At 46.0% G+C, this 21385-nt stretch overlaps 1 protein-coding gene across 1 annotated transcript in view; it reads right to left on the bottom strand.

The window, feature by feature from the left end:
* The window catches only part of PAPPA (pappalysin 1), a gene marked incomplete at its 3' end in the record, with an annotated part of 174517 nt that overhangs the window by 46669 nt on the left and 106463 nt on the right, over positions 1-21385 (bottom strand). The window contains exons 11-13 of the mRNA XM_080356158.1: positions 6019-6132; positions 5474-5609; positions 1625-1838 (exon numbers count right to left, since the gene is read on the bottom strand). Coding sequence (XP_080212284.1) covers positions 1625-1838; positions 5474-5609; positions 6019-6132 — 464 coding nt within the window. The remainder of the gene's footprint in view (positions 1-1624; positions 1839-5473; positions 5610-6018; positions 6133-21385) is intronic.

Here is a 21385-nt window from a genome sequence, read left to right as displayed (position 1 = left end):
GATCAGGGCTTTATTTCCGAGAGTTTCTAGTTCTAACATGGGAAACTTTATGATCAGTCCAGTCTTGTAACCTGCAAAATCTACTGTTACTGGGAGCGAGCGAGGCTCTGGTGGAAGTTTTTGAGAACAAGGGGCTGAAATGGTTCAGTGCATCATGAAAACAAAACAACGGAAAAACAGAAACAAAGAAAAATTCAAGAGGAAAATAAAAGAGGCAAACGGCGGGTGATTCTTCTTCAAGAGATTCCTAAAGCTTAGTTTGCTGGGCTGCAGAGGCTCACTGAAGCTCTGCCTAAGGGGAATGCATTTTTTATTAAGGAAATAACTTTCTAAACGCAGAGCACTTCTAATTTCATAAGTGACCAAATGGTTCAGTTCCTACTTGAAAACGTGAGAGGGAGGAATGTGGTCCTGTGCCTCAGCCCTGGTGCTTCTCACCATCTCCTTCCACTGGGACCTTCTCGCTCTTTTTTGTGTCCCGCTCCTGCGCTGGGATTTGGGCAAATTTCCACCAGCAGACTTCTCATCTGAAACTTGATCCTGCTGTCTTTGGGCCTCTGAATTTATACAACCTATTGCACAGAATGATCAGACTCCTCGAATCTAGGTCAGAACATACTGACTGGATTGATTTAGCTACAGATATACTCCTGTTTTTTTAAAAAAAACAAGGAAAAATTTCCCTTCCCTCACCCCCTTCTCCACCTCCCCTTTCCTGGAATAAAAGCAGGTCCTAAAAACAAGCCAGGACATTATCAAAAAACCTGACAGCCTGTTTAGGAGGCTGAGCAGAGGTTTGCTGGGGTATGCAACTTGTTTTTACTATTGCTCCCACTATGGTATGACGACTGCTCACAACTTTGAATTCACAAAGGGGAGGAAAAAAATGATTCTTTCAGGGGTTTTGCTAAATTCTCCCCTCTTCTTTTCACTGCCTTGCTGAAAGGATCCATGAAGCTGCCGCACCAGAGGCCATGAAAGGTCACAATCTCTGTGGGATGCTGTAAAGCAGAGACTGAGAGGGGTTGGTGGTGATCTATTGATGTGTCTGTAATAACAACAAGAATAAAACGGTAGCCATAAACCTTTCATCCTGGGGGGTCCCACAGAGCTTTTCAAAATGTGGGCTGGATCCGGAGAGGTACTGGGGCCCCTACCCCAGCCGTAAAAGCACCATGAAAACTGGTGACCAAGCACCCACCGCACGGGGCCGAGCACCTTGCAGGATCCGGCCCTTCTGGGGCACAAGCATCACTTTGTCTCTGCGCGACCGTTTCCATGGGAGGTCCCTGTAGCACTTTAGCAGCACAAAGCAGTTTAGATCAAGGCTGGGGTGTGAGTGGCAAAAACGATGCTGTACCGGGGAATGTATGGAGAGTTAACTGGCCCCAATTCCAAGCTTGGGATAAAGGAGGGAGGAGAAAGGAAGAGGAAATAATTCACTAACAGTATCCCATGCGGGTTAAATGTCCCATCCATCCTGATCAATGAGAATACCGCTGTTTTTTTCCTCGGCGACACAAAAGGGTCAGCAGGGTTCAGCTGCTGTGTCCCCCCTGTCCCCCCCAGACCCCGGCGCGGGGGTGGTGGGTGGCGAGGCAGGGGGACGGGGCTGCGGGCTCACCTCTGCTCCGCCGGGCTGTAGGTCTGTCCTCGCTGGCAGCTGCTGATGGTGATGGGGTCGAAGTTGTGGAAGGAACGCAGGGCCACCCCAGAGATGGCCACAAACTGGGAGCTGAAGCTAATGAGGACAGCCTGGGTGTGATAAAAAGGGTGACTGAGGTCATGGATGACGGGGATAATCAGCGGATTGTTCCTGCAGCTCAGGACGTGGACACCTGCCAGAGGAGAGACAAGATCAGAGGAAGGGTCAGACTTAACACAATCACTTTCTGAAAGCCGTGGGCACTTCAGAATCATTTCACCCATAGGAACAGCCCTATAGAGCTGAAAAGTTATGGAAAGCTGCCCGGAGGGGCTTCCCAAATCACTCTGGAGAGCTTAGCAGAGACGTATATCCCTCCAGACAGCTGAAGAAAGGCGGCCATTCTCTCCACGAGCGCGGCAGGCTCTCAGAGCAGTTTCTTTAGACCACAGCTACGTTTCTATTGTGCTCTGTTAAATCAGGAGCAACCATCACGGAGGAAGCGGAGTCGCGCTATTGTAAAACCGGCCTGGGAGGACAGTTGGAGCCTTTATACCGCGCATCAAACGGAGCCGGCAGGCTGGGTGGCTTTGTGCACCATGGGCAGTGCAGCGGTGGCTTGTTTGTCGCTGTGCATGTCATTAGCACTCACAGTTCAACATTTTTGCATGAGCTCCACACTAATTGTGTCCAGTTTTGAGTTTTTTGATGGCTTTCAGCCTGAAGGTATCTTGCTTCTTGCTAAAATAGGTAAAGATGGTTCTGGAGAGACAAACAAGGGTGATGGACCCACCGAGGATTTTACAGGTGGGCTCATTTTGAGAAGAAAACAATTGCGTCTTGGGAAAATAGAAGTGTCTCGAGTGCAAAGAAGCACTAGAGAGGTGACACGGAGACTTCTAAATCCCTTTTCTTCAGCAGAGAAGGCACTCAATGATAGTAGGGGAGAAATTCCCACCTTCAAGTAGAGGCAACCTCAATTCAAATGGGCCAAATCCATCTCAGGAGTAACTCAAAGGACAGACAGCCATCGGCTGGCCTCAGGATGCATTAATTGAGACTCAGGGCCTGACGGCTGACGGCACAGCCTTGCCTCCGCGGCTCCGTGGCATCGCTCCGAGGATCAGCTTGGCTCCAGCTCCACTCGTCTCACTGGAACTCCCAGCTTTGGCCCAGGCCCTTTGGCTACCCTGATACACTTACAAACTTGAAAAGAAAATAAATTCTATTTGCATGTTTAACTGGCTCGGGGATTTCTATTTCACTTTTTTTTTTTTTTCTTTTTTCCTCCCAGTTCAGGTTTCTTGACTCAAAAAGGAAAGAATAAAAAAGTTTTCACTTTTCTCCTTAGAAAGCGATTTCCTGCAAATTAAGACAGACTTCTGACCACTCTCTTTAAACATCTATCTCCCACCCTCTACTTAAAAAAATCTTCCTGTAATTAAAAAATTATATATATATATATATATATAAAAAAGCAAACTTCTTCTTGTTTTGGTCTTTACCTGACCCTGAAATAACCTCCCTGTCTACTTGCCTCCCACAAGTCTTTTGATATCAGCTCCTTGTGGAATGGTGCACGTTTCTCACTTACAAACAGGTGCAGTTAATACTCAAAATCCCGGGTTCCCAAATTCTTTGGAAGTTTCTGCCTTCTCTGATGGAAAGCCAAGAAAGACCTTATGGTATGAGGCTGTTTATTCCGTTCCATTTCATTCCTCGCACTCAGGTGGTGTCCACAACAAAATAGACCCTCAGAGCTGCGCTGCTGGTGCCTTCTGACTCCAACAAGGTAAACAGGGGTTGAACAGGTCAGGTTCATTTAACTACCTGCCTTCATTAGTGAAAACACCTGCTCAGGATAGCACAGGTGCCCATGGCAGAGGTGTTAGAGCTGTCTCCATGCTTGTTTCTGTAGCTCTGTACCCATCTATTCAACCCTCGCCAGCTCTTGCACAGCCCAGCAGCTGAACCCCAGTGTCTGCAAGGGCTCTGAACTAACGGCACTGAGGGCTTTATATCCTACACATCTCTGTCTCCTACTAAGACTCAGAAGAAGCTTTTTCATTATTTTCTGGGAATCTACATGGTAAAAACTTGCTCAGATCAAGGTGGGAAACTGCACTCCTGGATAGGCTGCATTTTGCTCATGGGAGTGTCTTTAGCACACTGAGGACTGATCAAGCTTAAAATTATTGCTGCTTCCTTTTGGACATACTTTTAGCTTGCCACTAACTTCTGCTTAAGGCTGGCTGACTGTCTGCAGTCAATCCTGCACCTGGTGCCTGCCAAAGTTTGCATCCCCACTGCTGTTTCTAGCTTGCCACGGTGATAATTCAAACACATCAAATACAATATCCAGGAAAAGGACTTAATGCCGCACCCAGAACTCAGACAAAACAGGGATTGGGAGCCCTGTCTGAGTGAGCACTGCTGGGTAGCCCACCTACACCTCTCCTCGGCTCTAGGCCAGCCTCTTCTGGAAAGGTCAGAGGGGCTTTTCCATGATGAAGGGCAGCATTTCGGCTGTGAAGATCTCCAGGCGTCAGTCTGAGCCATGCCAGACTCATGTTGCAACTTCATTGAGGATTTCAAAACCTAAACCTCAGTTTCCTCTTTGCTCCTCTTTCTTGTTCTCTTTCCCTCACAATCTGTCTGTCTGTCTCTATAAAATGTCACATTAAGTATTTGTTGGCATGCTTGCGCCTCCATCATTTATTTCTCAGAGGGAAAGAGCTATGTGCCACTGTTTTGTGAAAGGATGAGAAGACTAATCCAGGGGCTCTGGCAAACTGGGAGCTATCCTGACTCAACCTGCACAACTTGCTATGAATTTCAGTTTGTTCTTGGACAACAGAGACCACACATATTTTCCTTCTTTTCTTCCACACCCCACCAAATTATATATTACCATGGAGAGTCATCCAACACCTGTCACTTGTGTGTGTCCTTCCTTCTCATCACTACAAGGAACTTCATTTGAGTTTCAGCTTGTCAAAATTACAAAGGTACGGTAAAGAGAAAGCTGGAGGAAGGAGGTTGTGTCTTCCTAAAAACTGCTCTCAGGATGACATGGCCAGCACTCTTCCCAGTGGAAAAAAGGGCAGGGGACATCTGGAAAGGGATCATCCAAGTCCTACCCTGACATGGAGATGGGAGCTCAGGTGAGCTCCTTGGTGCCGGAGCATAAATGCAGCCAGAACCACTTCACCAGACACAACCTGCCCAGGTTCAGGGAAGTGTGTCCAGAGTAGAAACAAAAATAGTCTAACCTGCGACTTCAACACACCTAGCAGGTCCACAGCCTCTGTCACGCACATTTTCTTGAGGCCATGCAAGCATCCCGCAAGGGCCATGGTGTTAGACCTTTATCAAACCTGAAATACTTTGCATTAAATAGCTATGGAAACCTCCTTGCAAGCAGGACTTGAGATCCACCCAACACCACAATGTGAAGCAGAAGCATTTGCTGCAGCAGCTGATGCAGATCCCTCACTCCCTACTACCAGCAGTTCATCTGTGTCATTGCCAATGTCTCTCCAGGTGGGTGCTATGAGTGAAACATTGAAATAAGGCTTATTTTAATGACTAAAGAGAAACTAAGCACTTCTGAACACACAGTGAACAGGTATGGAGAAGCGTCTGTATAATATGGAGCATAATTTTCAACAAACCCTAGTGAAACTCAGGTCTTGGAGCATTAAGCAAGCACTTTTTTTTTTGTCTGATGCTGGAAAAACTGAGCAGGAGTATTGGTCAGCTTGGGAATGTGGGTACCAAGAGATGAAGTAAGCAATAAAGAAGGATTTGAACAGAGTACAATCTTACCAAGATCATGGCTTTGCTCTTTGGTATCAAACAGCTGCACGCCGATGGTCTCCTGCTTCTGATCCAGGTAATAGGTCCCATCAGTGACCAAGTGAACTAGGACTGCCGCAGCTACCATAGGCTGGGAAAAATAAGCCTGGGAAAACAAAAGACCCACAAAGGCTGAGCTGGGGAACTGTGGTGAGCTTTAAAAAAACCCCAAGAGATAGCACAGGACTTTTAAAATAGCAATTCCCGTCCCACGTCACACAGAAGTCTTCTCTTTCAATCCCTCCTATACAAACTAGATAAACTTGAGCCAAACAGCCCTGCAGCTGGAGGCTGTAACCTCTCAGAAACTCAATAGCCTTGTCACAGGAGGGGACTTCACCACTGACTCTCTAGACAGTGCTCAGAGACTTTGTTTTGCTATTTTGCACTAAACACACTTCAAAGGAAGGAGCAGCTTGGCCCTGGGAAGACTGTTTCATGATCTTTGGCCTATTGAAGAAACTTTGTATAGGCAGGCAAAGAGGAGACTTCTGAATGAGATGTGCACACCCTACCTTCAGCCAGAAAATGGTCTGTGTCATGTGGGAGTACTGGAAGTTGGCCGTGCAGGGATACCAGGCATACTGAGAGACACCATCGTTCAAGTCAATCACCTTCGTTCGACACACCTGTGGGAGGAAAAAGAAACACCCAAACAGGCATAGATGACAGTAAGGAAGGATTATGGCTGTTGAGAGGAGGAAAAAAAGTCCAGGCACATTGCTAGAATAAAATAATACACAATAGTGACATTTCTAAATACCACGAGATTATTCAGAAGTGAGGTTTCCAGGTCTTCCACCTCAGTAAGTAAAATTTAAACATGAAAAGCAGCTAAAGATTCACGGCAGTCAGATGGCAGCCAGCAGTTTCTTCTTAATTTGGTACAAGCTCTTTGACATAATTCAGAGCAACTTTGCTCCCACCCAACTGGACCACGATTCTTTCCATTGGAGTCCAAATGCCGATCACTTGTGAACGTACCAACTCGCAGCACAGACAGGCTGCAGATGCTCCTCACGGTGCTCAAGCAATGTCCTATTTAAATTTGCATGTTCCTATAACCCCAGGGAAGCCGCAGATGGTCAGTTAAACTTGGAAGCAAGCATAGCCAGGAAAGTCCTGTCTCTACAACCCAATTTAAGCAAACTAGTTTCTTGTTTTGTTAACTAGTTTCTAGTGCACCTATAGCACTTTCCATGGCAGGGAGCAGTGGAATCTTAATCAAACTGCTCTGTTCAGTAAAGAACAAGTAGATGAATCCCAAGTGCTGGTGTGGATGAAAAGCTCAAAGAAGAAAACACCAGAACTCCAGTACCAGCGAGCCTCGCAGTGCTGTCAGTATGAAAGATGAGAAAACGAAGCTGCAAGAAATGTTAGGATTTACCCTGAAACCACACTGCTCAATGAAGCTGCTTCAAAAAATGAAAATGCATGATCACAGCATTCATTCCCTGAACAAAAACCAGGAAGGAAACGTCCACTGTGCAAAAGGCCACAACTTAGATGCTTCAGGAGCATCTAAGGGCACCTGTCAAGATCCACAATGCTTTGGTGAACTCAGTGACTGTCATTACTAGAGGTGTGGGGACAGAGGGAATACCTTATATAGTGGCAATGGAGCCATGAATACAACCCAAGAGGCCAAACCATGTCCAGCAGTTGTGCTGGCCACAGGAGAGCCCAACTGCTCACACCGACCACCTGCGTTAGGTGCCACCTGGAGCCATGTCCTCTTGGGGATAGTTTCAGGTTTCTTTCCAAGACCAGAGGCTGAACTGAGCAGTCAGGTGGTGATGTGCTGTCAGTAAAGCTGGTCCCATATGCCGTTTCCCCGATTATTAAACCGAAAAGAAAACCCCGAAGTGAAACAAGAGAATTAACAGAGATATTTTTAACCATTCCAAATTCTATGCCCATTCAGTAAATGTACATGGAACTGCTCTCCTGTTCTCAGCAGCCAAAGCCTGGGCAATGCAAGGAGAGCCTGGGATGCCTGCGAACGAGAAACCAGATTGGCTGAAAGTGAGGTAATCACCTCTATAATCTGAGTCCCTCAAGATCCAGTCCAGAGGAATCTATGGGCAAAACATAAATCAGCTTTAATGGGCTGGAAGAAGATTTTCAGTTTATTTATTTTTTAAAACAACTGGGACCAAGCTTCATTGAGGCTAGCCAGTGGATAGTGTTACATTTTACAGCAGAGCAAGGCTTTACATAAACTATCTTTGGCATTTGCAATCCAGGCCAGCAATTCGACATGTACCATTTCGCAATCCTCCCTTCTTGCATTTTCAGCAGCCTGTCTGTTGTTGGGAGCATGGTTTTTATTTTAATACCTCTCCAGCTAGGGAATTTATCTTACCCACATCTGCAGTTTATATGGTCAGAGAGCTCTTTTACATGAACAAAGGTCTCATTACTTTGATATGATTTTGTTCTTATTCTTATATCTCCTCCTGCTCTATTGGTCCATAAAGGTGGTCGAAAGAAACAAAAGTACCGACGTTTAGTGCACTTTAAGTGTCACTTAATGGATGAGTGAGAACCTGCATTAAGAACTCACCCAGACCTTCATGAAAAGTTTGAATCAAACCCAAAATAAACCCCTGCTGAGGCGGGTTGGAAATCTCTGATAACTTTTAAATGCCTTATTTGATTTGTGTGCCTGTGTGAACTCCAGCACTTTCTGCTTCTGCCTGAGAATATTAGCAAAAAATCTTAACATTGCATAAAGAGCCTGTGTTTGAGACATGTGCAATTGAAGTGTGCAGGCTCAGTAGACTGGTCGGGTTTGAACAGGTTAGATAAGCTTCCTCCTGCTGAGACTGATCCATCGGTACTCAGACAAGTGTTTTAAAGTGGTACTGGGGTAAAAAGTTCTTTTAGGAGAAGAGTATATTTGAGAATATTGGGAAAAGTCTAACAGACATGACATCAGGAGTGGCTACAAGAGCCTTTTCTATTCTAGCTGCTATCTAGTAAACCCAGCTCATGGCCAAAGAGTTCTTTAAGATTTGGTAACAATAACCTGATCGGATAACCAGTCCCTATCAGCTATCAACTCCACCATCTCAACAAGCTTTAACACACGTCTTAAAATACATCCCTTTTTAGTTATACCCAGTTATTGAAGGCCACACCACAACTGCAAACTCTGAGAACTACTTGGTGGCAGAATCTTCCACACCTCTGCCTTTATGGCATCCCTAGGAGATGGCAGCAGTGGGAAGGCACTTATAACTGCAATACCATCACTTCTCAGCTACAGGTTCCAACGGCCTGGAAGACAAAACAGCATCTCTCCTCATGGCTACAAATCCATAGGAATTCACACTTATGAGAAATAAATCATCTCTTAATGCGCTCCGGTTTGCTACAGTGACGCAAAACAGCAGCTAAAGCACCTGACAGCTGTGGAGGGAAGAAGACATAGATGTACTTTTCATTTCAGGGTGTTACCAAACACTAAAGTATTTGCTTTGAAGAATGACGGAATCATGCAGGAGTCAAAGCTTCGCTCACTGGGGTTTATCCAGATTCTCAGACTCTCACAGCAACTGGGATCCACAGGAGCTTAGTATCTGCTCCAAAGTATTTGGGGACTATTTGTGTCTGCTTACTGGAAGCCCATGTCATACCCCTCCCTAGGAAGCTGCTTTCAATTAAAAGAGCTGATGTCTGTTCCTCTCGGAGGTTCTAATCCAGCTCGTCTCCCACCCACACATTTTGTACACAAACATAGAGAGACAGAATGAACAAGGCCAGAGAGCACTGTGGGATCTTCCCACAAGAGGGAATGCCTGGAGGATTCCCTTTGACTGATTTATACAACCCCTTGTCAATCACAGGGACAACATGTTCTTCAAACCGCCTCTCCTGTTTTCCTTCTCTTACTCAAGGGGGCCAAGGGATGTGTCAGAAGAAAGGGAAAAGTGATATATCGGAAGCGCTTAGTTCATTGCCACATCTAAAACGCATTTACTCTTGCAATCAACTCCATTTCTTCATGGCATTTTCCTTCAAGGTAATACGGGAAAATTTGCTAAGACCAAATTTTGGAAAGCACCCTTGTGATCGATTCCCAGCCATCCCATGACTTCAAGCAACGTTCGGTTGCGTTGATGGGCTCCCGCTGCAGACAAAGTGCAGGTTAAGGATCACTGATCCTGTGGGCTGGGCACTGGACCAGGTCTCACCCTGACTGTGCCCAGTGCGTGATCCCATTACAACTTCTGGGTGGCATGTGGCTTCTCCAGGCCCGAGGCCCCCATCTGTAGGACGAGGGTGATATTCCCCCAACTCACATGTGTGTCTTGAGGGTAAAAGCCATTAGCCACAAAAAGGTGCTCAGATGTTACAAAGAGAAGGGACAAACAAGCACGTACATGTGTGAAGGATACAGGAGTGGGTTGAATACAACCAGATGCCATCCCACTCTGACCTTCCCATCAGGCAAGCACAGCCAGACACCACAGGCTCTGTGTACACTGACGGTTCTTGTCTCTCAGATTGTAACATTAAAATAATGCTAAATGCTGCCATTTAAACTTGGGTGCTGCCCTACTAAGCTCTGGCATACGTGGTTGGCGTGGACGTGCCTCTCTGCGTACCCCCGGGTGGCTGCAAACAGAGCAAATCTCCAGCCCACAGATCTGTCTGCTCCCCAAATCCCATCTGTTGTCCCACGGTGGGGTTTCCTCCAGACCAGGTCATCAAGCTGAGTATGGCTGTGAAGGACCTTGGCGAGCACTCATCCATCAGGCATTAGGGAGCAGCCTCCCTCTGATGGAGAGGGGTGGAAGTGGTTGTCATGCCCAAAATGAGAGGCTGTTCTGCCTCTCCCTCCCTTCTTTTTGCTGGGGACTGTCCTGCTTCCACTTCTGCACTGAGCAGGCGATGCTGTGGGTTTCTGGCATGAAACAAGCTATACCCTGTCCCTCTTGCAAAGAGCAACCACAGAACAAGCAGGAACAGGATCTGTTGGTAAAACCCACAGGACCATCTATTTGTGGAGCACACAACATCCTGACTGAGGTTGTACAAGTGCACAGAAAAACTCATGGGTTGATATGAAACCCATGGAGGCACAAACAGGACATAATTTGTTGCTTGAATATCCAGCTAAAGAACAGATTTCAACTGTAATACTGAAACGTAATTAATCTACAATTTTTAGGCGACTGCTCTGCAGAATGTTATTTATATTTAACTCAGCACATGCCAGAGAATCCCAACCATGACATAAGCAGCATTTTAACACATCCTTTACAGATGAAAACTTTCTCTTCCCATTGCCAGACAAGCGGGCTGGCAGTCACCCAAACCTTTTATTCTTAAATATGTTATTGTTCTTGCAGACCTAAAGTTAATCTTACCCAAGGATGAGAAACTATGGTGCAGTTGCTAAGTATCAGAAAGGTTCCTGCTTGTTTATTGCCCAATATTCTAAGGCAGCTTGACTGCCACATGGACACCACCCAGTTTGCCGACTGCAGCACAGACCTCCAATCTGTTCGGAAAGCTGTTGCTCTGTTGTTCTCATTTAGGCTGGGAACTGGGTTGGAGTTACAGAAAAAACGAAATTGCCCACATTAGTGAGCGCTGAACCGTTAAAAAGGCCACCACTTGGGTTCCAATGAACACCTCAAAAATCAGCCAAGTTCTGTGACCCTTTCAAACCTCAGGAGCCCACAGAGCTCAGACAAAAATTGTACACAAATAGGCTTAACTCAAGTGACATTGGAAACTTTGCTCTGGGTTTTTTTGTAGGTTCTGGTCAGAAATGCTTTAGGACTAGTCTCTTTAATTGTGTTCTGGATTTGTCCTGTCAGAAGATTTGAGTCAACAGTTGTCTGCCCAACTACGCAAGTCATCATTGAGGCATTTCAAACTGGCCTCTAAAACTTAAGAAAATCATTCAAAGTTACATATATTAAAATATTAATTCAAAGATATGTATATTAAAATTTTATGTGTGCTGATAATGAGTTTAAAATTTCTTGGTTTTGTAAAAAAGAAAATAAAAACCCCAAATCTAAGATTCAGCAGCACAGATTATAAACATAAGACAATGACAAAAAGCTGTGTCCTCCCTCTTTCATTAACCTTCTTACCTTCTAGTCTGCTGCTTCTTCCTCAGCAGCAATTTTCCCTCACCTCTGATGCCCACAAACCGCAGCTTCTACTCCAAACCTCTCCTTGTCCTCTATGCCCGATAAAGCAGATTTACTAAATTTCATGCTATTTGTCTGCTTTTGCCTGTTTTCGTTGGGGTACTTAAAGGCCCGATGGCAAAAGATGAAAAACTGCAGCACGTCCTGCTCCAGGACAAAGACATCCAGGCAGGTGATCAACAGAAAAGCTTTATCAACTGGAAGCTGATAAAACCCCTGGTGTAACACACTGATGTTATATTACTCCCAGATTCAGTTGGCTCAGAAATAAGAGGAAATCTCGTCTGTCAGTTTTTCCTGTGTAATGAAGAACAGGGTTTGGCTGCGGGATTGGGAAGCAGATTACGTCTCTGGCAGGATGAAATACAACCCCATTGCCAGTTGTTATGGCCAGTCCAGCACAGGCACTTCCCCATCAAATCTGGAGCAGTAGAAGGTGTCCGGACCTTGCAGACTTCGTATTCAATTAGCATGCTACTACAGCTTTCTCGGCACAATTTTCACCTGAAAGTTTGGCTGGTAATTGGAAAGTGACCTTTATGAGTATGAAAACACTGCAGCCGATATGATGTAGCATCAATAGTCTGTCTGCAATGCGTGACAGGATGATAAATTCGTCTACTTTACAATAAAAATGGTAGTGTTCATTTCCAAAGGAAAATTTCCTTGGGTAGAGTTTTGGATGCAACACTGGACTGTGATTCAGAAATGAGTGGGAGATGCAATGGCTATTTTATTTTGTCATATAAGTTGGTTTAATTTCAGGAAAGCAAATAGGAGCTACAAGTATATTTGCATTAGATGATGGCCCAGATTGCATGTGTATTCAATGTGTGTTACTAACTTTAGCTTTCTCAAAAAATGCAGCTATGTGACTTCCAAAGAGTCTGTATGAACAATGTATTTCAATTTTTAAATCACGCAGACGGGCACCCTTTGAATTTCTCTTATTTCCAGATTCAAAGTGAGCTTCATTTAAAACCGGTGGGTTCAAATCAAAATCACATAGAACCATAAACTTCACAGGGTATACCTGAAAAAACTGCAAATCAGTTCTACCTGGCCCTATCCCAAACCCACATTGGCTTTGACATCCAGCCAAGTGTCATCAAAATATCTAGGATGCTAGATGGACCTGCTGAAGAAACAATACGGAGTTTTGATTTTACAACAAAACCCTAACCAGATGATTCTTGTGTGTTTCAAAGGACCGCTCCAAGGACATTCGTTGAACCAGAAACTACAGAAGAGAGTGAGAAAAAGAAGAAATAATTGTGCTAATGAGTTTTACTAATCAACTCAACTTTTACACAAGCTTGCAAGCGAACATGAGCATTTGGAGCTCCTGAGTGCGATTTGTACGTGGCTCCTCACTCTTCTACCATTCAGCAATGTCCCCTGGAAGGATGCGCCAGCAAGTGATGGCTCCAAGTGCACAGCAATGCAGAATACAGGCTCATATGAAGCACAGGAAAGCATAACAGAGCAATTTGCCATGTGCTCCTGTTTAGTCACATCAGACGTTTGCTATTTCTTCAACATAGCAGTAGGACATAAAGATGCTGCTCTCAAACAGCAGCATCTTCCACCCCAGCGCTGCCAGGATCTTTCCTAGAAGGCATAATTCTTAAAATAAACCCTGAAGTGCATTCTGCTATTATTTTCAAATTCACAAACACATCTACCAGTAGAAATAGCAGCCAAATGCAACCCGTTAGACAGCATAAAGAAACAGCCCCAAACCAACACCTTACACCTTCAGTTTTGCAAACATCAGCCTCATAAAGCTGAAAGACATTTTCAATCCACAGCAAAAGCTCCCATCTCCAGCTTCCACATTGCTGCTCGCAAAAGTGTGAAGGCATTATAGACTGATAAGTGCTTTAACAGACTGTATATCCATCCACTGGAGAGGGAGGTTAAACAAATACAGTAGCCAGAACATTATTTTTGGCTGCACACTCGGGTTCCCAAACTGCCTGTCTCTGACTTGAACCAGCGAGGTCCAAAGCTTGCTTGTAGCTGTGGGCCAAGGCTGGCTGTGGGGTGCTGCGGCAAAGGAAAACAATCCCATCCCATAAGCTTTTGCCACTGATGAGTAGAGCTAAAGCTTTTTTTTCCCTGTGTTTGACTGGAGCATTTCATTTGGGAGCAGATGGCATCAGAAAACCTGACTGTCAAAGGCAGAATGTGCACCGCACTTTAGGACAGTCTTAAATATATTTTTAACATTATATTGGTGGATCTGACTCACTGGATTCATTGTAGTTTTGCTGGTTTGGCACCTCTGTGCAAAGCACGACCAGGCTTGTTATAGTCCACTCAGTAACATCCCCTCCTTCCCTCCCAAAGACGATCCGACAAATTTGCTTGGATGAAGTAAGCACACAACTTGTTAGAGAAAGCCCAAAGGTGACAACAACAACAAATCCCTAAAGAACTTCAGCTCGGTGAGGAGTTCTCCATTAGAATAATACACTGGCTGAGGTGGACAGAGATGCTTAGAAACACTTGGGCAACGTTTTGGATAGGAAGAGGGACAAATAGGGAAAAAAAATTAAGCCACATCTTTTTCAGCTATCAAGGAGGACAACAACCACAATACTGTTATTTCCAGCATAGTAGAAGTAGACCCTAAATATCTCCGTACCTAAAGCCACCTCCCCTGAGCTGTCCCAAGAGCACAGGGGACACAGGAGCAGCTCCCAGGAGATGTGAGACAACGCAGGTGCCACCATGAGATCCAAAGATTGCTCGCTAAGCTTCGCCTGCAGCTGGAGCAAACAGCCGTGCAGTGGTTAATGTCAGCTCTGACCACATGATCGCGTTCAGGAAAGGTCAAAAGAGCGATTTTTCATTTAAAAACATCTGTGTGTTTAAAGAACAAAACTTTCTCATGTGCAGAAAACCAGGGGTTTCCAGCGCTTTTAATTCCTGAGTTAAAGTCATGCTTTTCAGCTTTGTTTAGGGTTATGGACCATGTAAACACGCTGCGCAAACCACATGCAACCCTCATCACACAGCGTTTCCACATGCAAGGATAATTGGGGGTGCAAATCTCTCTCTCCCTGGCTCCTTTTCCCTCTTGGAGCTGCTCAGCTTCCCACACTGCACCCCCAGCACGCCAGCCAGACACCCCCTTGTTGTCCTTCCCTATATGAAGACATACACATGCCTCTAATCCTAAGGGTATAAGTCTGCTCTGGGCTGTCAACAGGCTTTAATTGGATACATCCAGGGAGATGATGCATTGGGAAGAGGCCCTGTATTTAATAGCGAGAGGGAAGGCTGTGGTGGGGCTCCCAGGGAGCGTGCGGGGGGGCACAGAGGGGATCAGCCATCAGCTGTCCGGGGGAGCCGACTACAGTTACACCTCGGCAAGCAAAGCCTCTCGGTTTCCCATCCAACTAGTCAGCCCTGTGTCAGCGTGCATTAATCAAGATTAAACCCTGCGGCTTGTTTTTCTTGATACCTGAAGGCTTAGCCTGTGGTATGCAAATCAGAAGGTTCCCCCCTTGCTTCACTGGGCTTTTCCCACTGAAACTGCGGAGTAACGAAACCGCCACCATGCAAATAAACTCCTCTGAATGAGCTGGACCATCTAGGGAGAGTCCGTAGTGCAACAGCCAGTTGGTTCCTCCAGCCTGTGCACATCTCCAGTCAAGCAAAGGTTTGGTTGCAGGTGTCTGGGGAAGCTTGTTGCTTCCCTCTGACCTCACAACAGCCCTGATTGCTCTGATAAACCCCAAATTCTAACAAATTAAGCCAAAAGACTACTTGGAGCTTTTAATCCTTGATGTACCAGGCCAGTAGGGGAGTTCACAGAAACTCCCAGCTGCTCCCAAAAGAACTTACCGGTGGATTAAAGCACAAGCATCATCTGTGAAAGGAAGCTCGTGGCTCCTTCAGCCTCGCAGCCTCTGGGAGGACAGACTGGGAGCACTGGGGATGCAGGAACTCGGAGCTGCCGAGGCTCAGCTTTTCCCACCAGAAACAACCACTGGGAAACAGTTACATTTCCATACAGAGAGGATTTCCTTCTCCAGTAGGTAAAGGTCACGGTGTAAACAGTGCAGGGCACCAGGAGCAGATCTGCTCTGCTAGAGGGGCAGATTTTTCAAAGATATTTGGATGGAGAAAGGTGGAAAGAAGGTCATCTCTACCTCGCGCTTCATCTTCCCTCTGAAAAGAGACTTGTCTTCTCTGAAAGCGATGATGCAAGGCTTGATTACCAAAAAACGGGAAAATAAGATCCGCTGCTCAAAGTGCTAAGTGTAAGGATTTTGGCCCGATGACCAAAACGGCTAAGCAGAACTTGATGTTCTGAAATGAGGGCTTCTCCCAGTGAGCAGGTACACGCACAGACAGATCACAGCACTGATCACACACCAATAACGTTTCCCTGGCACAGTCTGCAGCCGGACCCTGAGGCTGTGGTGGGAACCCGGCCCAGGGGAGGCTCTTGCTGATAGCAGGGGGAGCTGGGCCCCCTTACAGACGGGTGAATCACGGTTTCTTATCTGATCCACCACTGAAATGACCTCAGAGGAAACACTGATCCTCCGACTTCACAGGCAGTATTTCCAAAAATAAGCACAGATTTGGGGTTCCTCAACAGTTAACAGCTCCAACTAAGGCAGCACCATTCAGGATGGATTTAGAGCAGCTTGAGAGTTCATCTCAATGGTTTGGGGTTGGTTTATTTTTTCTTTTTCCTTCTTAAAACAGATACTTATTTGCAGGTGGGGACAGCGGGAATGACGAGAGAAACCTGGGTAAGCACTATCCTCCAAACCCCATGCCTTTTAGAGACAGCTCAAGATGAACACCCTAAAATTCAGTGGCATTCAAAATACGAGATCTCTTATGATGATGTGGGCTCAAATGCCTACAGTGCTCTGCACAAGTAGTGCAGACAATCCTTCATTTAAAGAGAAAAAAATAAATCCTCCGCTCCTGGCATGAGAAAGTTTACTTTCAGGCTTAAAGAAATGATCGTGTGGTTTTGGGGATGGCATTCCGTTCTGCTGAAGAATAGCACCCTGCCTGCCTGTATATCTGTGGCTTTGTAGCTGCATTACAATCCTGGAGAGCTCTGTTTACATATTTTACATGTTTTCTTGTGCAGAACATGAAACCAAATTACATAGTAAAGGGCATTACGGCTTCGCCCTTGCACCCTCTTCCATCTCCTCCTTCCAATCGCTTGTTTTAATTCTATCCAAAATAATCGACTGGGTGTTTTTAACTGTGTTTGACTGACTGGCAATGCTTCAGGCAGGTTTATTTGCTGTTGCGCAGGGAAATCATGCAAAAGCTGGTGAAGCTCCATGCCAGGGGGGTTAGGGAGAAGACGGCCGCGGCGGGGGTGGGATGAGAAATGCCGAGAACCCTTCATGCGTGAACAAAGCAGACGTGTCGATGCATTTATGCAAAATCCCTCTGCTCTGAATGGAGAGGGACCCAAGACAAACAACCCGGATGGGATGCAGGAGAGTTATCCCACGCTTACGGCTGGACATGCTCTGCATCTAAAGGCTTGGGAGCAGCAACGGCAGACGGAGAGACTGGCAGGTTGAGGGGCAAGGGCCGAGGAGGGGGGTCTCCTTTCAGACGAGCCTGTGCTAACGAGCTCCACTGCGGTCGTGGGGTCCAGCTTTCCAGCTCGCTGATGCCGGGGGGGTCCAAGCTGTTTTCTGTTACCGCGTGTAATCTGGGTGGGTGGCTGAGTGTACAGCAGATATTGTCATAAAATGGTAAGTTACTTCCTAAAGAAGCACATAATCCTTATTCTTACCTAAGACAATATCCCTTTCTTGCATTTCCTCTCATCTCTAGCAACAACAAACGGCATGGAATTCTGCTCTCATTTCGTTAGTGGTAAATGTCTCCTGGTCCTAGGAAGATGGGACCAATTTCCGGCACCTGAGGATTTTTGGTTTGACCTTCATGTCTGCAAAGGTCAGACTGAACCTCTCTGAGAGTACTGATGGTTGCTTTGCTCTCTGCATCATCCTTTGTTTCTTTTATCTATTTTCTCTACAGTACACAAAGGGAACACAGTGTACCAGCCCCTGGTACTCACTGTTCTCTTTCCCTTAGATGACTTGCATATGTGCTCTTGAAAAATTATTCTAAAACCTACGGGGCGAGGGGAGTGGAAATAAAAAAAATATCCCTTGAGTGTTTGGCAAAAATTGCTTGGAATCTCCTCTGACATCTCATTGTGTTCTCTCTGTCCTCCCCTTACACAAATCAGCCAGAGGCTACGACATGAGCCGTGGGGTCTGCTGGTTCAGCGCTGCCAGGAGCAGAGGAGCACTGAAGATGCGGGGATGGAGGAGTGAGAGGGAGGGAACCACTGGCCATGCTGGCAGGGAACAGGCAGCCCCGTGATGGGCAGCATCCACTTTTCTCTTGCCAGCTCTGGACCAAGTTTAAGGGTAACGCTCATCTCAGCCATCTCGCTGCAACTGAGTCTTTTTCAAGCCAGCCTACCTAGAAATCCCATTTCTCATTTTGTTTTGCTTCAGAGACCTCCCCAGAACACTGGGATCACTCCTGAGCAGGAGCCACTGATGTTAGCACACATCTTGCAGCATCCCTTACCTTGGTGCAGAACCTTTGCATGGATCACTTCCGCTAATGAGGCAAAGCAGCAACGCCAAAGGTGTAAATAAGGACCAGTAGAGCTCCTCTGGCAGAAAGGTTGCAAAATCAAGCTTTCCCAGCAAGACAGGTGGGAAATAAGGCTTCCAGCTATTAAAGCAAGGAGCTGGTGGGACAGTTTTCCAGTCCTTTTCTACTGGAAATGAACGGCCAACCTATGCTAGGATAACGGCTGATTAATTCACAAATGGGATGATGTGAGGTGGCTGACGGAGCTAAAATGCAGATTTAATGACCCTAAACTCCTTCCAGGTCTCTGCTCCCAGACAGCAACTCTCAGCAGGCACTGAAGAGTTTTCTTTTTATCCAAGACATGAACATTTCCTTTCTAAGACATCCTCAACTTTCTAGTCCTGGGGAGGTCTATGCTCAAAAATGCCCAGTGCCTGCAACATCTCTGAAAGATATCGAGGTTTAATCCTCAAGCAGTAGCTTTACCTTTCTGTGCTCCGGTTTCCACCTCTATTAAACAGAGCAGAAACTAATCAGTGTGGCTGTGATAAAGCTTAATTAACCTCTGCACATTGAAAAAATGTGAAAAATATCATCACTTAAGCCAAGGAAGGAGCATTTCAGCCTGAATCTGCCTGATGGTCTAGGCCAGGCTCGTGATGCAACTCTCCAGCCTTCAGGCAAAACACCAAACTGGCTGGGCTGCTGTATCCGGGAGAAGGCTGAAATAAAGATGAAGTTTTGGACCCCCTTGAACTAACTTTAGACTTGGAGACTCTGTAACGTAAGCTGAGGCCTTTTGCTGGATCAGCCAGTACTGGAAATGAGCTCAGATGCGTACAGCAAACCTACATTCCTCTTGCGACAGCCTGTGCACAGTGTCCAGTTCATCTTTTTCCAGAACTGGTCTCCGATCACTCATGGTTCCTCCATTAATGTTTTTTCTTACTGGGATTCTGCCCTCATCCTCCAGAGATTAGTGGTTCAAAGCCTGGCTTGGCTATAAATAACGAAGACATTTGCAAAGCAAATCATCTTATTAAAAATGGGGATTTTTTTATCCCTCCAACCACAACAAAGCTCTTACCGTTGAAGAGCAACAGGACTTGGCTGTGAATTGGGAAGTTCAAAAAGGGCCACTTGCAGAGTCGGCAGACAGACACCCTCCTTCTTCTCAGCAAGATCCCCCCAAAGGAAAGAAATGGCTTCTCCATTAAAAGTTGCAGGTTTCCTCTCTTCCCACTCTTGTTCAAGATTACTCTATTTGTTGGCTTTGCTACATCTTTGGGGAATTATCTTCAGCATTATATTTATTAGACAGACTAAAGCTGTGTGGCAGAGAACTTCATCTTTCTCTTCATTTTTCTTAGGGTGTTTTCTTACCACTCTTGGAGCCCTTGCTCTATCATTTTACATCTTCTAATACTCAGAATATTCTTGTGCTCCTGTCTTCTCCTTTTGTGGGTCATTTCAGCCATACTGCAATTCTAGACATCTTTCTGCTGCCGATGGAAGAATAGGTTTGTTGCAGTGAGTCTGGATCAGTGCAATTGTGGGAACTGTAACAGGGGCAGGAGGGGGGCCTCTGTTTGTGGGAAAGATGTAATAAGACTCGTCTTCCACAACTTCTTACTCCATAGCAGCCCCCATGGGGTACCCAGAGGAGAACAGGGTGTGTTAGTCAGTCCGGGAATGAAAATGAATCCCAGGATTTGTCTGTGCCCAGTAGCCTTGGGAAAGAGTCCCCTTTCGGTTAACTGTGCCTGAGCTGCATGGCTTTTTCCATACAGGGGAAAACCAAGCTCTAACAATGGCATAGGGAGGAAAAGAAATTAAACATATATATGTGGTTACTTGGTCTGAAGTACTTCTGCATGACTGGGATGAAATGCAACAAAAGACACATCTACTGGGGGACTGGCCCTCAGAATCACTACTGTACACACCAACTTCCAAGCCTTGAGCACACATGGCTGTGACACAGGTAACAAGGTTGGTAATAAGCCACCTAAGATCCATTAGTCCTTTTTTCTAATTCTCTATTATAAAGGCCCAAAGGGAAATGGCAGCTGAATTAGTTCTCCAAAAGCAGGAGAGCCACCAGCAAGAGGAAAGGAGAAGCGGCGGCATCTCCAGCCTCCCGTGGCTGGACTGTACCCACCTGCCTCCGCTCCTGTCACCCAAGCCATGGAGCAACCCTCCTGACACAGGCCCATCAGAGGCTTCCCCAAGGCACATCTGTATCAAAAAGACACTTCAGCAAAATATCCAGATCCTTCCTGCTCAGCACAAGCTACTCTAGAAAGAGACACTAACATACAAGCTAATGTACTCAGCCAGGGTGAACTGTGGCAAAACAAAATTGGTGAGTAGGGAGAACACAGAGATTGAGGTGATTAAGGCCACTGCGAGACCCTGGTTTCTTGAACCCTACAGGACAGCCGAGCTTTGACAGTCACCTAATCCACACTGCACGTTCCTACTTCACACTCCTCACCTGTGCAGCTTCACCAGTGATGATACTATGAGGATTGTCTGAGTAAGCCACAAGTTGACTTTATAAATTCCTGTCTTGTCAAGACCAGGTGTGCTTAAATTGGTGTCAGGGGGCCGTGTCCTACCCCTCCTGCTGGTAACGAGGAGCTTGACCCCAGCTGGGTTCAGGAAATAAGTCCCTAGGGACTTCCAATATATAAAAAACTGCAGCTATTCACAAGACAGATGAGGCAAAGCACCCTGTGTCTGTCTGTTTGTGCCTCCTGGATCTGTTCTTCAGCTAGTATAAATCTGCCCGGCGCTACCGCCTTTCTGTAGTCTTTGCCAGCATCCACCAGCTGATGACTTCATGCTAGCATCAATAATCTTTAGCACGAGAAAGGCCCCGAGAAGTAAACAGTGCTGCAGAAAACCCCACACAACCAGCACATCAACACTGAGAGTATTTCACACACACACATGGATGGCAAGGAGAGGCTGTTTGCAAACTCACAGCAAGAGCGGTAGGGAAAAGAGCAGCCCAAGAGTGTGCAAAGCCCTGATTGCTGGATTCCTCCTGAAGTCGACAACAGGTACTGAGCAGTGGCTG

The sequence above is a fragment of the Nesoenas mayeri genome, assembly GCF_963082525.1.
Source record: "Nesoenas mayeri genome assembly, chromosome: 18".
Taxonomy (NCBI): Eukaryota; Metazoa; Chordata; class Aves; order Columbiformes; family Columbidae; genus Nesoenas; species Nesoenas mayeri.
The sequence above is the reverse complement of the archived record's forward strand: the minus strand, read 5'-3'. Positions and strand labels throughout refer to the sequence as shown.